Source organism: Pezoporus wallicus, unplaced genomic scaffold (assembly GCF_028554395.1).
Source record: "Pezoporus wallicus isolate ANWC-B61680 ecotype Strahan unplaced genomic scaffold, APGP_CSIRO_Pwel_v1 contig_2492, whole genome shotgun sequence".
In the NCBI taxonomy this organism is placed as follows: domain Eukaryota; kingdom Metazoa; phylum Chordata; class Aves; order Psittaciformes; family Psittacidae; genus Pezoporus; species Pezoporus wallicus.
This window is the reverse complement of record NW_026637796.1, coordinates 1942126-1958935: the sequence shown is the minus strand read 5'-3', so window position 1 is coordinate 1958935 and position 16810 is coordinate 1942126. Positions and strand designations below refer to the sequence as shown.

Here is a 16810-nt window from a genome sequence, read left to right as displayed (position 1 = left end):
GGTGGAAACTAGAGCAGCTTTAGGGAGAAAAAAAAAAAAAGGGTCTCCAGACAAGATCTAAAGGCAACATTCAAAATTATTCTTAAGAAAAAATGCATTTGCCTACCTTCCCTTTACAGAGCATCCAGTCTTCATCTGTTCTCCTTTTTAATTCACTTACTGCACATCATTTTCCAAAGCTCAACTTCATAACTGCTCTGCTTCATCATTTCCTGACTTGGAAATCCTCTGCAGCATGTCTGCAGTATTTGATCTCAAATAGATAAGGCTCTCAGTTGAAGCCAGCCTTCATTTCACCTTGTGCACAGGACATACTGGATACGTGAGCAATAATATGGCAAATATGTCCATCGCATCTGCTCCATTTCTGCCAGCTGTCAGGCTATATTCCAAACCAGGACTAGTGTTCAGGAATGATCTGAAAAGCCTGGACACCTATGGCAACCCCTGGCACTGAAGATACTATCTACCTGCCAATACAAATAGCTTTCTGCAATATTGGGTATGTTGGAAGCTTTAATTGTTCATTTGGGCTAAGCGTGGCTGCTATTTCTCCATATGTGAATCTCAAATTGCCCTGTGGATAGTAGCTCTTTCATTTATAACTCCTTCCTTAAAATCAGTGGCAACAAAACCTGACATTTTCAAAAGTGATCAAGATGAGGTTTTCAGGGTCTCATTGCTCTAAAATCTCTAGAACTGCAGAGCAGGTGCTGCTGGACAGGTCAGCATGTTGGGAGTGAAGCACTGGTCATCCACCACACTGTCCCCAAAGGTGAATGCTCCTTCATACCTTCCCCACAATGAGACATTATTCTCCTACGTTTCAGGCCCAGGAAAGTAATGCATAGTTTAAATGGAAGCAATTGTGTGACATTAGGAGAATATGCAAAGTACCTAAGCAAAATGAAAAGGAAGGATGGCTGACTGGGCTGTCTTCAGTTTGATGCGAGAGAGAGTATTTGCTGCAGATGTCCATTCACAGTTACTAAATAAACAGAAAACATGTTCACCTGCAGAAATTCCTTGAGCTGGAAGTGCCTGGAGAAGTGCTTGGGTGCAGTAGATGAACTTACCCAGTTCTTTTTCTTCCCAGGCTATTCACTTCTGCCATTGCTGGAGACTAAATCTTGGGCTGAATAGATCCTGCATCAGACTCTACACAGCTGCCCGTAAGTTTTGACTGTGCAGCTGTTAAAAAAGATGGAAAGATCTTCCTGGGGAATTAATGAATTCTCTGCTAGGTTGTAAATGGTGTGCAAGCAAACAGAAGTTGTCTCTCTGCTGCTTCTACACCATTCATCTTGGGCTGATTTGAAATACTATTGTCTCTCTTAGCATCCCTTGTAGTAGCAAGCAAAATTGATAAGTTCAAGCTACTTTGCAGCTTGGGCCGTACAAGCATGGAAATGAAAGAATTTAAAGTAAGCACAGTTGTCTGTCTTCTGGCAACCCCCCCCCCCCCATACTATGTCAGACCAGAACAGCCATCACATGAGGCTCCTTAGAGTGGCAATGTCCAACCAAAAATCAGAATCTCACGTGAGCAGCTGCTTTGGTAACAGACTGAAAGCAAGCTGTCATCCAGCAACTGCCAGGGTAAGTCTGCTACCAAGTGGGGAGGTGTTGTCAGCGTGAACTCACATGTCCCATCCTGCAGTAGCAGAAGTGAGTGAGGGGCCAGGGCTGCAGTACAGGGGCTGACGCTGCAGCTGTGCTGTGCTCTGCTGCTCGCTCAATGTGTGTGTGTTTGTCCTGCTTGGGAAGCAGCTCAAATGGATGCCTCTGAACAGCTTTTTGGCAGAAATCTCTTAACGGTCTGCCCAGCTTTATCATTTGCTTGTTCCTGCATCAGTTCATCCTTGACACCGATCCTTTTATGTCTATTTCAACATGTCTATTTCTGGCTTTCATCAGTTTGAGCTTCATGTTTTGGAAAAGGAAAAAAGAAAAGTGCTTTCTTATGCCAGTCCCCAGTTGTCCAAAAGCTGCTTTCTTCCTGGAAATCTGTAATCTGCTTTATTTACCCTCCCATTAGGGACATTGGCTCGTTTGGACCTGGCTCTCAGTTTTGATCAATAGATCTTAGAACAGTCATCAAAAACTTTTGTTCTATATGATTAAAGCAGAAAGATAAGATAAAATTAAAAGAATCCCCTCCATTTTCCTTACCAGTCCTTTGCTTTTTGAGAAGGAGAGCCCTGTTCCTTGTCTGTTCTCTCTCTCCATCCTCCCATCTGCTATTAAATCTTATCTTTTGGGGTGCCATTATCTTCTTGGTACAAGCAAAGCCCTAACTACACTGAAATTCTGTACTAAGAACACTGGGCAGCAGTGCCTTAGCCAGCCCTGCCATTTTTGGAGTGAAATAGTTGCTTGCATAAAGCTGCCCTTTGTTTCCCCCATTGACTTCCACTTTTTTTCTGTCCCCCTTCTGGTTTCATTCAAAGAGTATCTTTCATCTCTGTTTCAGGAGGTGTGTATTCCCCTGCACATTTATGTGCTGACTCTTTTGTACTGCTTTCATGTCAAACCCAACAGAAGTGGAAAACTTGCAGGGAACAAGACTTGAGACCTCTAAACCCCATCCAACCCCATGGCATTGTCCTGCCCATCACACCAGGGTTGTAACGTCAGACTCCAAGGAAAAACATTCTGGAAGTGCACGTAGATACAATTTTGTCAGATAATGAGTATACTCCCACTCTTTCTACTCACAATGGGATTTAAACCTCTCGGGGATTATGGATTGACCTAACTAATAAGTAGACACTTACTTTAAAAAATAGAAAAAGAAAAAAGACTGTTCTGGTAAGACTGGAATCAATGATAGGAGAATACAGACAGACTCGGGGAAAGCTTGATAAGAATGATTTATAATAATGCTTTTAAGTTTGTAATGAACTATCAGAAGGCTATTCTGAAATATCATTGTGGCAGGTATGTTCTCTTTCCCCCTCCCTTTCCCCCGCAGCATAATGTGTGGTGTCAGGATGTTTCAGTAATTTCTTCTTGAAGTCTTACCTTGAAATATCCAAAGTCATTGATTATCAGTCATTGATCATCAGTATTTAAAGTTATTATATGCTCACCTTATACAGGCCAGTTCAGGGTGTTCCTAAGTTTTGTCAAAGTCAAATTTTGAAGTGCTTCTTGGTAGGAATTTTCTGTGGTTGTGGTAAAATAAAGAAGAAAACACTGCACAGTCTGAGTCAGATCAGACATGCAGAAAGGTGATGCTACAGGAAACCTGTTCAGCTTTCAGTTTTCTTTTCTTTTTGGTGTCTGTTCTTTATTCAAAGGCAATATAAACTCTGTGGATCAGAGCAGCCAGGGCAGCTCTCCCTGCAGCTTTCCCTGTTTGCAGTGTGAAAACCCCTTTCTCAAGCGAACTGGAGTCAAACCTCTTAAAGGTGAGGGGGTTACTGTGGTGTCTGTGGGAGTGCTGCCATCAGTAGGATCCCAAAACCATGGCTTAATCCTCCTCTCACTGATGGTGCTTGCTGCTGGCCCTATGGCACCTCTTAAGCGGTGTAATGCCATTAGCCAAGCAGCAGGGTAGAGTCAGGAGACCAGCTGAACAGAGGCTGGTGGAGCAGCCCCCAGGGGAAACGCAGCTGGGCTGCTGGCAGGGACCATGGGGCCATGCTGTGGCCAGGAATTAGCTTTGGAAGAAACCTACTCACAGGAATAAATAGGAGTAGGAGAGCTGCCAGTTGTTAAAAATGACTCGCAGTAGGAAAACTGGGTCTGAGCAGCCCCATGGGAAGATTCACAGTACAGTTTTAAGAAGTGCTATTGCCCAATTTCATCTACAAGATGTTTTCTGTGCCAAGGGTGGGGCTTTCACATTGCTCAGCCACACTCACCAGCCCAGGGCATTGCTAGTCGTGTGTTTTCATTTGCTCCTGCCACTGTGCCCTCGCCATTGCCCCGTGGATGGGGGCAAGCTGAGACTGGTGCAGATGCCAGGCTGCTCCTGGGGAGCTCCCTTGGGCTGCAGGGGCTCTCCCCTCTGCCACCTGCTTGTGCCAGTGCAATGGTTCATGTGGGGACATGGCAGACTGTACCAGGAATCTGAGCCTGGTAAAACACAAATCCTTGTTCCTCCACTTCAGCCCATCCTGACTGGCAGCAGTGATTTTCCGGGCATTGCTGTGGGTGCTTGGGATGGGTGGCTTGCTTGCTTTTGCTCTGGGCTGTTCAAAGCTGTGCCAGCTCCAGTCTGGATGTCCTGCTCTCATAGAACCTGAGGTGAAAACCCCTGCTTAACCTGTGCGGCTGCACAGCTAGCCTGTCCTGGGGAATAGCAGCAGTACCTTTACAGAGGTATGTTTCAGCTTTAGCTGTTATCTTGCATAGTTTCCATGCATTGAGCAGACTGAAGAAAAAGCTGTTTAAATAGTCAAGACTAATGTGTGCTAAAGAAGGTATTGTTATACGTTAACATGTGGGAGTGCAGCCAAGCAGAAACAGCAAAAGCAAAACCCCACAGTTCTCAGGAGTCAGTGAGCATGCCACCCTGTGCTGCAGAGAGCAATCTCCAGTGGCTGGCACCTTGACAACCCCTGTCACACCCGTCAGTGGTTCGCAGGGCGGTTCTCTGTGCTAACAGGAGAATGGCAGTGTATATGCCCTCGTGGGCAGGACTGGCCATGCCAGGGGTGACCCATGGGCCCACTCTGCATAGTGTCCTGCACGTTTTCTGTTTCCTTTAATGTTTTCCCAGCCTGTGCCCTCATCTTGGCTGACAATGCTGACGAACTGTTACCTCACCAAGAATGCTCCCCCACCCGTAACCTAGCCCAAAGAGGCTCAGAGGAGTGGGCTGGCCTTGTCGCTGTGGGGATGTAGGCTGGTCCCCAGGGATGCTCCGGCAGAAGGGAGGTGCCAGGTTCACCTCTCCATGCCAAGGATGTGATTCACGCTGCCTGTAAAATGGTGGGAGGATGGTTCTGGTCCAGGGTGGTGGCAGCAGACCTGTGCCACTGTTTAGGCTGAACCGGCTTTCTCTATCCCAATACACTGGAGTGCCCAGCTCAACAAGCACCCAGCTTCCACTTCAAAAGTTGATGGCATTCTGGGGGTGAAGCAAAAGGTGTAAAGCTTGCTGCTTTCCAGCCTGGTGTTAAATAACTTCTTAACGACTTGTATGTGGGCAATTATTGCTGCTTTAGCTCAGGAAACAATTGGCTTTTGGAAAGGTGTTATTCATGCTCAGGGTGCAAAAGCAAAATGGTGGGCAATCCTCACCTGCAAAGAGTTGACATATCCCTAAATGCCACAGCTAGAGCCGGAAAGTGAAGCTCACTGAGAGTTTTCAAGCTAGGGAAGGGTATTTGGTCATGAGCAGCTGCCCTGTCCCAGCCTTTCCTACATTAAACCACTCTGTTGTGTTCTTTTTTTTCTCTGTGGGCTAATCATTTACTGTAATTTAATGATCACAACCACATAAAATTCACTTCCTTGTGGTAAGAAAAAAAAAAGGGATTAAATGTCTCAGTTTATCTTTCCACATAGGTCACATGGCCAGGGCTGGCTGTAAAATGCTGAAAAACGAGTTTGAGGTGTACCCGATGCCAAGTGCTGTACATTTCCGTATTCTCCCTGCCCTCTTGTCGCTCACAGAGATGCCACAGAGAGACAAGGAAGTTTGCTTTCTCAGGGAGTGGATATTTTTGTAAATCAAATTAAAGCAGCATTTATTATTCTTTAATCTAATCCTTTAAAACCTCAGTGCTGTCCTAGTCCCAGTCCCAAAAAGGGATGAGAAGAACTCATGCAAACACCAAAAAGTGGAACAAAGTCACTTAAAACAGAGTCTCAAACCCCCACACATGCTGCAGGGACAGGGGGCGGGTCTCAGTCACACTAATGAAATTAATGCTGGGTGAGTTCGGAAGGAGGCCCTTGTGCAGTATGTCACCTCTAGTGCAAGTAGCAATGCAGTTCCCTGTGGTTTTAGGACATCAGTGTGCCCCTTGGAAATAGCCTGGGAGCTCAGGGAAAGGTAAGGTGGCTGAACCTGGCAAAAGCCCACCAGAGCAATGAGGAGGCTGGTGAGTTTGGCTTCCAAGTGAGGGCTGATGGGTATAAAGAAGTCTGGGACTCACACAGCACAGTGCTGAACAGGACTTATACAAATTGCAGCAGATTTCCGTGATTTCTGTTTTTCACGTGTGCCCAGCTCATCTTGGCCGTGCTTGCAGTAGCTCCTGAGAATTCACTGCTTCTGAGCTCTGCCTGGAGGAGCCCTGGCAGCTAGTGAGTTCTTTTCCATAGCTTCTGGACGGTGGCAGTGCTTGTGAATGCTGAAGGCATGCTGACACCTTGCTCAGCTGAAGTCGTTGTTGCCAGTGTGTGCGTGTCCAAATCAGGGACACAAACCAATCTCTTCTTCCTTGCCACAGGCTGATGCCTGTTCTCTCTGACCAGATTTCTGACGGGCCAGGGCCTCAGGATGCCACCCCATCATTGCCATTTCCCAGTCTGTATGGATGATGCCTGCAGTGCTTTCTCCAGGTACATCTCCACCAATAAATCATCAAACCCCCCATGACTCAGGCTGAAAGTCTGAGTCAGACATAGTGCCCTTCCCCACCTCTCATTTTTGACATTCATGCCAAGCCTGATGTACTTCACCTCATGCTTCCTGGGGCTCATCTGTAACTTGAGAACCTTGGGTGTGCTCCAGGGCCTGATGCAGCACTGTGGGGTCAGGGGGTGTCCAAAAGCATTGTCAGCACATCACAGGAGCTGGTGGGTCTGCAAGGAGCATGGTGTGTGCCACAGCCCTCTCAGACAGTAGCACTCCACAGTGGATGCACAGTCTTTCTTTTGAAAGAGTGTACTGCAATGTTTTGGGTGGTAGCAAGAACTTACCCAGCATTTTCTTGCTTGGATATATCCTCGGTGACCTGAACGTTGATAAGGTGCTGGTGCTCCCCAACATTCTGCCTGCCAGGGCCCTCCTGAGTGCTCTGCCAAGCTCTTGGCGGCTGCACCATTGCTGTTTGGAGGACTGCAGGACAACAAGAGCCTTCCACCGTGCTGCTTGGATGCCAGCTTGCAGATGCTGACTAGGATGAGCCCCTCTGCATCCTGCACAAAGGCTGGTGAGCCAAATGATCTGTCTGCCTGGAGCAAAGCCAAGCCTTGAGGGAATCCTTAGCTTATCCACATGGACTTTCCTGTGAGGTATAGCAGCTGAAAAGTCAAAGACTAGAGAAACTATGGATGCCCCTTGTAGAGCCAGGGCATGAATAACAAGTTTAATAAGTAGTCCCTTGTCATTACATGCTCTGTTGAGTGACTGCGAGAAACCCTGATCCATATCCTACAGGTTTGTTTCAGGAGTGAGAATTGCTCTTTGTAGTTATTGCTTCAAAGCTGTGGAACAAAGGAACTCCTCTAAGTGTAGGCTGGTTTACCTCTGCCCGATTTAGATGAATCTCTCTCTCTGCTGGTTAGCTTGAGGTCAGTCCTGTGGCTTGTGTAGGCTGTTTGGAGAGGGGTGTTTTCATGCTTCAGGAAGATTTTCTGGTTTACCTGTGGCTTCCTGCTTCCCACCAATGCACATGTCACAGGCTAACACTGAGCTTCGGTGACGCTGTAAAAATGCACAAGGCCAGGCTCAAAATGCAACCTGGCTGGCAAAAATTACACGTGTGTGTAATGAACAATAAACAAAACCATACCTTGCTTCAGTGTGTAATGAACAATAAACAAAACCATACCTTGCTTCAAAGTAAAAGTACAATTATGGGCAAGCAGACAATGAAAAGCAATACAGCTTCCTTCAGCGTGACGAGCACCCTGCAAACTCACTGCACACAGAAGTGCAGAACAGACCTGCACAGGGTGGGCACAAATCCACAGCTCTAGTTTGTGGTCTTGCCTCTCCAAATGCCTTAGGGAAAGGTGGTTATGGGGAGCCCTGGGCAGATGGAGGCAAAGCCTCAGGGCCTGTCACTGGGGCAGAGCATCGACCCTCCTAGCCTGTTTAAGATGGCGACATCTGTCACCATGCTGGGCAGACACAGATGTCTGGGGCAAATGTGAGCACACCAGAACGTTTTTCCCCATGCAGTTTTCTGGTGAAGACTTGGTCCTTGACTTCTCACCTCCCACGTGCAAGATCTACAGTTTTGCCCAAGCAAGCAATGTGAGGCAGAGCTTCTGTCCTCTTTGATTAGGAAACCAGGGAACCCCAGTCCTGGTCTTCTGGCTGGATGACAAAAATATCTGACCCAATTCATCAGCTTGACAGGAAATACTTGGTATGGAAATACTTCTACAGTACCAAACTTGTAAATATTTCCATGGTCTCTTTGCTGTTTAGCATCTTGAACAATCATCATTGCATGGCACAGCCTGCCTTTGTGTCAGGAGGGAAGGACTTGATGTCACAAAACTGCCTTTATTTATTCCCTCACTTGCAGCTTCTCCCTGCAACACCCCTCCGACCATTTTGTTGCCAGGCAGGACCTGGCCCTGAAACTCAGTCAAGTGTGATTAATCATTTAATTGACACACTGGAGCATAAAACCTGCCTTTGCTCACTTTCAGATGCAGAGTAGAGGTAGTTTCTCTTGTTACAAGGCAGATCTGGCATTTATTTATTTTACAGGTCAGCATGATGTGCCAGTTTTGTGGCTGATAGGCGTGCAGGGAGCAAAGAGCTCAGTAGGTGCTCAGGGCCCAACCAGAGGAGAGACATCAGGGGTGTAACACCAGCCCCAGAGAAGTACATGGGGTATCGCATATAACTCTTCAGATATATCAAATATGCATTTGCATATACTTTGAGCATTAGTGGTTATATAAATGAGGTGACACAATATCAGAGTGGTGATAATCCACTTGAATTTCTTGTTAATCTGTTTATATAGTAGCTGTATCATAGTTGTGTTAATGGGTGGTGTTTCCTGAAGAAAGTTAAAGCTGATTTTTAGAGATTTAGGTCCATAACAGCCAGGGAAATGCATGTCTGCTCCTCATGATCATCATGAAAGACTTTCAGAAAGGGAATGGGATTGACTTGGCAGCGTTTTGAGTTGTCACAGTGCCCAAGGCCTCAGCAGAGCTCCTGACATTCCCAAGGCAGCAAGGTCATCTTGAAAGCACAATTGCGTTTCTCTGGCATTGTTTATGTTAATAGCCTGAGAATGACTTGCATATTTCTACCTTATGATGGGTTAATCATTAATTAAGATCTTTCTTACACAACTGAAGTCAGAAACCAGCCATCTAGGAAAATAGAGGAATTATCTTGTAAAGTGTCTAGAAAAAGCTGCATGGCTTCATTTTAATCTTGGGTAGCTGGGATAAAGGGAAAGAGGAAAGAGCCAGAAACAGTTTCAGTGTGCCACAGTTCTTCACCTCAAACGGAAAATGCTGTTTTTGTGAATGGCATGTCTCATGTCTGAACACCTGTAAAGAGCCATGGTTTGCTGATGGTTTCTGTCTCATCCAAGTGGACACAGGCAGACCTCAAGTGAGTGGAAAGGTCAGCAATGAATTGCAGGGGAGTTAGTCTTCTTGTGCGACTTGATGATTTATTTGACAGGTGAAGTCCTAATGGGGTTACATCTCTTTCAAGGCTGTTTTTGGCGTCATGTTGGTGATCCATTCCCTGAATAAGACAGATTGGCCTGGTAGTGGAGATGATTTTTGGGACACGCAGACTCCTAAAGCAAACCTGCAATGTTTATACAGGGAAAACAGGTAAAATTATTCTCTATCCCTACCCTCAATTCCTACCAAAAAACAATTGAAAATGTATTTTCTTTCCATTCTGTTGCACTAAAAAAAAGGGCTAGGGAAATCTCTCATGATTAGAGTCCTTTGGGAAACCCAAGCCCTGTTGGCATAAAGTCCGTGGTCCTAATCGCAACATGAGAAATTATACTAGACGTAGGAAGTTGCAGACACTTTCTTATAAGGGATGTAGAAGCTCATACAATATTTGCACTGATCTCCTTCTCTTTGGATATTCACTAGTGCTAGTCCCTGCATCGGTGGCCAGCACCTGCCTGATCTCTCTGCTCTGCCTCAGTTTACCTGTGCTTCCTCACACTGCTCTTCTCTCCAGACTTGCTATTCGCAGCAGATTTTCTCTGGGTGGATTTACTCCTAGGAAACAGACAGCCAGGGTTCTGGAGGACTGCAGCTACTGCCAAGAGATGCAGCTTAGCTTTCTGTATGCTTGAAGGGTGGAGCAAACCGAGATGAAAACAACATGCCAGTCCTTCTGTCCTGCAGCAAGGACATACAGCAGAGCTACAAGGGTTTTATGCACTGTGTGGGTGGATAGCACAGAGGAATGCCAGCTTCAGCACCATCCACATCCAGGCACTGACTGGATGTGAAAAGAGAATTGAACTGATCAGAGGCTGCTGAAAGAATGGTGAGATGTCCAGTATGCCTGCTGGGAAGGTCACCGTCCTCTGCAGGTCGTGGGATGGGGGAGCCAGTGGAACAGTGTTTCTTGTGCATCTCCCCTCTCTGCAGGAGCCAGTGGGGATGCTGGCTGTGGTGCCCCGCGTCCCCTCTTGCCCCAAACACCTTTTTCCCAGCTTGGAGGGGAGCACAGCCTTGGTAGAGTGGCTTAACTTGCCAGCAGGGAGTTGCAATGAAATAAAAGTCTCCATTTTTAAAGACTGCTTTATTCACTACATTCTAGAAACGTACCGTAAATGGAGCAAGAACTAAATAAACTCAGAGGCTTCTGACAGTACAGAGAACAGAGATACAATAAAACACCTAAAATATCAGCTCTTTTGAGAGTAAGGCACACTAGTTATGTTTTTTTTTATGTTTTTTTTCTTTGAATAGTTTGTTCTTAACCTAAAGATGTTCACATTTCAAGTTACCAGACTTACCTCAGTAGTAATGTACATGAAATGGTTTAGAAGCAAGAGTAAAAGGCACAGGTGGGAGGTTCAGTGTGACCTGGCTGCCTGTGTTCCTGGGCCCTGCCTGCTTCTGCCTTGGCACAGGCAGCACCTTGTGGCATGGGGCACCTCAGGGTTTGCCCTCGTTGGCTAGTTTCTCTCTCTGACGCCTCTGCGAGCAGCAGGTCCCTCATCCTGCCAGCAGGAAGTTGGATGAGTGAGTGGGAAGGAAGCCATCACCCTTAATCCCCCCTCTCTGGGTCAGCAGTAGCATGGGGCTGGAAAGGGGCTGGCAGACACCCAAACCACTAGATTGCCTTTTCCCAACCCACTGGGTGTTTGTACAGACCCCATGGACCCATGGCTTTAGTCAGAGGGCCGGAGGAGGCAGAACCAACCTCCCTGCTGGGGGTTTCCCCCTTGGGGCTTTACCCAAATCACCTCCTCTTGCCCTTCTAAGAGGCAGGGCCTCAGGGCTAAGGTATGGGTGTGCTTTCAGAAATACAGGGACAGACAATAAATTCTCCTGGGAAGGGGTGCGGAGGGGCAGAGTCCAACCTAATGGTTAACCTCACAGTGCTTTCACTAACGGGTCAACAGGATTGAGGAGAACTCAGCTTGGCTGAGCAAGAGCACCTAGAAAACAACCGCTCCATTTTGAGGCAAGGAAGAAAAGTGTGTTAAAAGGTCACTTAACTGAGCTGGACGTGGTCTGGAAGTGGTTCAGTTGTCAAAATATACCCAAATACAAACCCCCTTGGGTTGGTACTTACACCACAAAAGGTAAAGGAACATTGTTTACTCACTCCCTGCTTCACACCTTGTGTCACCAGAGCTGTGTCTGCAGGGCTGATGCACTTCATACAAGCAAGATATTTCTTTACCATTTTACTATATTCTACATTCACTGCACTACTAAATAAAAGCCTTTAAACAGGCCACAAAACACTGCAATAATATATTTACTTCTTAATAAACCAAACTTTTTTATAACATCGCAATAAAAGGCTTTTGTTTTGTGGCAAACCACATACCATGTAAATTTGCAACATAAAATGACTTTAAAAATGTATATTAAAAGATATTTACAAGCTCTATGTTTTGAAATCATCAGGTCTAACTGCTCCCACCCCTGATGTGCAGGTACAACTCCAGTTGTGGAGAAGAGGAATATAGCATGGAAGGGAGGCTGGGAGGGAGGCTAGCCCTGTTTCACTAATTCCAGTATCACTACCACCCCTAGTACCTCTGGAATTTCTCATGGAACACAATGGAGCGATGGGCAAGTAATGCTGTACATCCTCTTGGCAACAGCAGCATACATTCTCAGTCACTACAACATATACTTCAAAGAATAAAATAAAGCATTGAAAGACAGCCTAAGCTTTATACTGGATGAAGACCTAAGTCAAGACACCTCGCATGAAATAGTGGCTGCTTGTTTCTGCATGTGCGCCAACCACGAGTAGCTTCAATAAATAGAAAATCCAGTTGTTAAGGAAAGCTCAGAGCCTTTCCTTTACTTAGCACAAGCCTGTAAATCACACTGTGAAGAGGTTTGCATGAGGAGGCTTTTTTTTTACCTCTTTCTCTCAAATGGGCAATATTAGTTACTTCTGATTTGAAGTAAGAGCAAGCAGTTTGTGTTAATGCCAGCACAAAAATGCGGAGGTCTTGTACATTTTTCAAATTGCACTTTCCAGTATAACTTTTTAAATAAGAGACTTGTTGTTTTTTCTTACAAAAAAAATCTAAGGTACATATTCTTTAAATATTGAATATAGTCTTCAAAATATATTGTTAAAACTTTCCCTAGCTGCTCAGGTGTGCTTTTTAATATATAGCTGATATATTATTAAAGGCACTACAAAATAGACATCTCTGGAGTGCAGAAGTTACTAAAAAATAACCTTCATACCACAAATATATTGAAAATATAATTGCTAAAAAAAATAATAAAAGACCCTATGCAACCCCACTACGACTCTTCTAAATGCATGTCAGCGGCAGGCTGGATGCATTGAGGTCCTTTAGAAATGTATGAATACAGGCGTGTTAAACTTTAAAAATAGCCTAAAAAAGTTAGTGAAAACTTCAAGCATAGAAAACATTCCAAACATATTTTTCTATGACATTCTTCACTTTCTGCATTCAGTTTCACCAAGCCCAAGTGTTTCCTCTTTCGCAGAAGGTTCTTTCTTCATAAATAGTAAAGTGTTCCTTCAGTGTGTGTTTCTCCACCACCCTCCTCTGCTGTCAGTCTCAGTACGTCTGGTAGACATCGTGGATGGGGACCTGGATGGTCGCAGCTGGGAATGCTGGGGGGAGGTATCCAGCGTACCCACCATAGGCAGCGGCGGCAGCGGCAGCAGCAGCGTTCTTCTGTAGCGTGGCTATCGTTGCTGTTGCTGCAGCAGGTGCTGCAAATGGCACGTAACTTGTCCCATAAATCCCAGCGGCGGGGATCCGCTGTACATTGGGAGCCATGGCATACACCGGTGTGATGGGGCGGCCCTGGGGGAAAGTATTGAGGTCAGACCTCAAAAAAGGAGCTTAAATTGCTGCAATAGCCCATATGCACCTCCTGAATTGCAAACCCTCTAGAAGGGGAGGTGATAACAGGAGGGTAGGCAGCTCATGCCCTGTTGAGTGAGAGTTATTCCATCATGGGATGCTGTTTACTACCTCCCAGATTTGGGTCCCCCATAGGAGGTAGAGTGGTCGTCCAAAGGGAGATGTCAGATGAGCAACAGAGCCGTTGCACACTGTTACATCCTTGACGTATCTCCTGAGTGGGAGCAGTTCAGGTTTGTTCCCCCACCCTGGGTATGCAGAGCAGGATGCATGGGAAGCAGGATGGGATGAACTCACCTGGAAGGGGGGAGGCGTTGAGACGGCCGGTATTACAGCTGCTGCTGCTGCTGCTGCTGCGGCTGCTGCACTAGCCGGGTCCTGCTGGACAGCTATAGGGTTGATGATGTGCTCAACAGTGTGGATTTTGCCATCTTCCATCATCTTCGCTGGTGGTGCGGCCTGAAACATGGAGTACTGGGCACCAATGGCAGGGATGGCCACTAGGAGAGATGAAACACATCAGACAGATACTCTGGGAGAGGGTTTCTAGGATCTCACCTCCAAGTGCCCTGCTTTCTGGCTGCACCGGCCCTCCAGCAGTGGTCCTGTGCTGCTTTCATCAGGGCAGGTAGCCCCTGTGCTGGCAGGACTGCAGGAGCACCTCTGCCCTCTGCATGGGTGGGAGCTCTGTGGCTGATGCACAGCAATGGGCTCGATGTTGCCTGCTCTGCCCAGCACTTCTGCCCATGCGGCTGGCACAGTGTACCAGGGCCAGAGTCCTACCGGGGACTAGGAACTGTGACCTGGATTTACACAGTCCTTTCTGACAACCACTGCTGTCCTCCCCCCTGGCCAAGAGCAGAGGGGCAGGTGGGAGCATGTACTGTCCTGGTGGGGTCCCTGCTCCAGCTGTTGAGATCAAGGGACATGTAGCTGCCATAGGCAGAGCTGCTCCGGAAAAAAAAGTGTAGTTTGTACTGCAGATGCTGCAGACAGCAACTGGTCCAGTCTATATGTTGTCCTTTGATCGACCCTGCGAAATATCAGCTGATTTACTATTATGCATTCCCTAGGACTAACTTGGCCAAATACTTTTTATCCCACCCAGGATGCTACAGGATCAGCCTGTTTAATGACAAACACACAAAAGAAATTGCTCTTTAGGGAATTCTCCCTCATGCCAAAATTGGACAAGGGAAAATAATTAGACCTATGGTCTTTCAGGCAAAGGAAAAAAAGCCTGGGTCAGAATAACAGTGTTCAGAGATGGTGAGTTTGTACATGGCTCAAGATTGAACTTCATGGCAGTGCTTAGGGAAGAAATGTGCTTTGTTGAACATTTCAAATAATCACAATAATTGGACATGAGCCAGCAGTGTGCGCTCGCAGCCCAGAAAGCCAACTGTATCCTGGGCTGCACCAGAAGGAGCGTGACCAGCAGGTCGAAGGAGGTGATCCTGCCTCTCTACTCCACTCTCATGAGACACCGCCTGGAGCACTGCATCCAGCTCTGGATTCCTCAGTGCAGGAAAGACATGGACCTGTCAGAATGGGTCCAGAGGAGGGCCACTGAAATGATCAGAGGGCTGGAACACCTCTCCTGTGAGGAAAGGCTGAGAGAGTTGGGCTTGTTCAGCCTGGAGAAGAGAAGGCTCTGGGAAGGCCTTATTGCGGCCTTTCAGTACCTAAATGGGGTTTATGAGAAAGATGGGGAGGGACTTGTTATCAGGGCCTGTTAGGACAGGATAAAGGGTAGTGGTTTTAAACTGCAAGAAGGCATATTTAGATTGGGCATAATGAAGGAATACTCTATGATGAGGGTGATGGGACACTGGAGCAGGTTGCCCAGAGAAGCTAGGCATCCCATCTTCTGCATTCCCCATCCCTGGAAGTGTTCAGGTTGGATGGGGCTCTGGGGAACCTGGTCTAGTGAAAGATGTCTTTGCCCATGATGGGAAGATTAGACTAGATGATCTTTAAACGTCCCTTCCAACCCAAACTGTCTATGATGAACCCAACTGTTCCATCGTTGCCTCATAATGCACACTTCACCATTCAGCTTGTGAGCCTTTCAGCAGTAAGGAAAACAGAGACAATGCTGGATTAAGAGGTGATGCTGGTATCTATGGGAGGTGCAGCCAGTAAGTCAGAAATGAAGCCAAATATGCACACAGGTTTCTTTCACTGGGATGAAACTTTACAATGCAGATGTGTGCAGTTCTGCCTGTGAGAAAGACAGGTCCCAGCAAGCAGAATGGTCGTTTCTATCCTGGGGACTGCAACAAAGGATCTGATCTTTCAGGCAGAGATGTTTTTACTGCAAGTGGACTACCACTGTTTTGTCAAGCAGAGACATTCACGCATGACCTTTTCCAATTCTCCTTCTACACCAAGTCCACCTGGTCAGCTCAAACTAGTTCTATCACCAGGATAACAACTTGGTGATAATTTCTCACCTGGATAATTCCTGGATTAAATAACCAGATAATTTCTGGTTAAATAAAAGATATAAATAACCTGGATAATTTCTCACCAAAGCAAAGGCAGACAGCTCATGCTCCATTCTGCAGTTAACTTCTGACAGAAAAACAATAACAGGCAGCTGGGTTATTGGGGCGAATTCTCAGGAGTGTTTTAACCATTTGCTCTAAGTGGCAGGAAGCTTTGCAGAGTTGGTACATCTCTACATGTGTAGAAATATGTAGAGCTGAGCTTGAGCTTCAGGCTTTTCTTTGTCAGTTGAATTAATTACAGACACCACTAATAGCCATGTATTTCAAAGCCCACTTTTCAAGCATCCTTTAGTAATACCTGGAATTCCTGAAGTATCTTTACAAACACACATAGTGGTAATATTTTCTGATTGTGAGTGGGCAGTGTGTTCTCAGGAAGCCTGATCTTTCTTTGGAAGTGGCTCTAATCTCATTAGCCTTTTTCTCTAGACCTCTTCTGCCATTGTCTCATCCAGCTGTTATGAAGAACTCTTCACAGCCTTCATTAGATGCAAGCTGTAGTTTCCACTGACAGTATGGATCATGTTTTGGGAAACCACTGCAGCTCTATTAAGTACTGCTTAGGTCCTGCACTTACAATTTACCTGGGGAGAGGAATGGGGAGACGACCTGAGGACTTGTGCAAGACAGCTTGTCCCCCTCACCTGCAAGAACCTTCTTCCTCAGGCTTCTTTTACAAATAGAAACCTCTCCAGTTAGGATCTTGAGGAATTGGAGGGCTCCATCCTTCATCCTGTTCACCTGGGAAGGGCAAGGACTGTTTTCTCAGCTGAGGATAAGGCAGAAGGGGGTGGTCGCTGCCCCAGCCCTTGGGCTATCTCCCTGTAG

The 16810-nt window shown here is 46.3% G+C and overlaps 1 protein-coding gene across 6 annotated transcripts in view; it reads right to left on the bottom strand.

Moving 5' to 3' along the window:
• Positions 1-10647: 10647 nt before the first annotated feature.
• Positions 10648-16810, bottom strand: part of RBM47 (RNA binding motif protein 47) — an 80425-nt gene continuing 74262 nt past the window's right edge. For all 6 annotated transcript variants that reach the window (XM_057407549.1, XM_057407550.1, XM_057407554.1 and 3 more), the window contains exons 4-5: positions 13767-13969; positions 10648-13409 (exon numbers count right to left, since the gene is read on the bottom strand). In XM_057407549.1, coding sequence (XP_057263532.1) covers positions 13158-13409; positions 13767-13969 — 455 coding nt within the window. In that variant the 3' untranslated portion in view covers positions 10648-13157. The remainder of the gene's footprint in view (positions 13410-13766; positions 13970-16810) is intronic.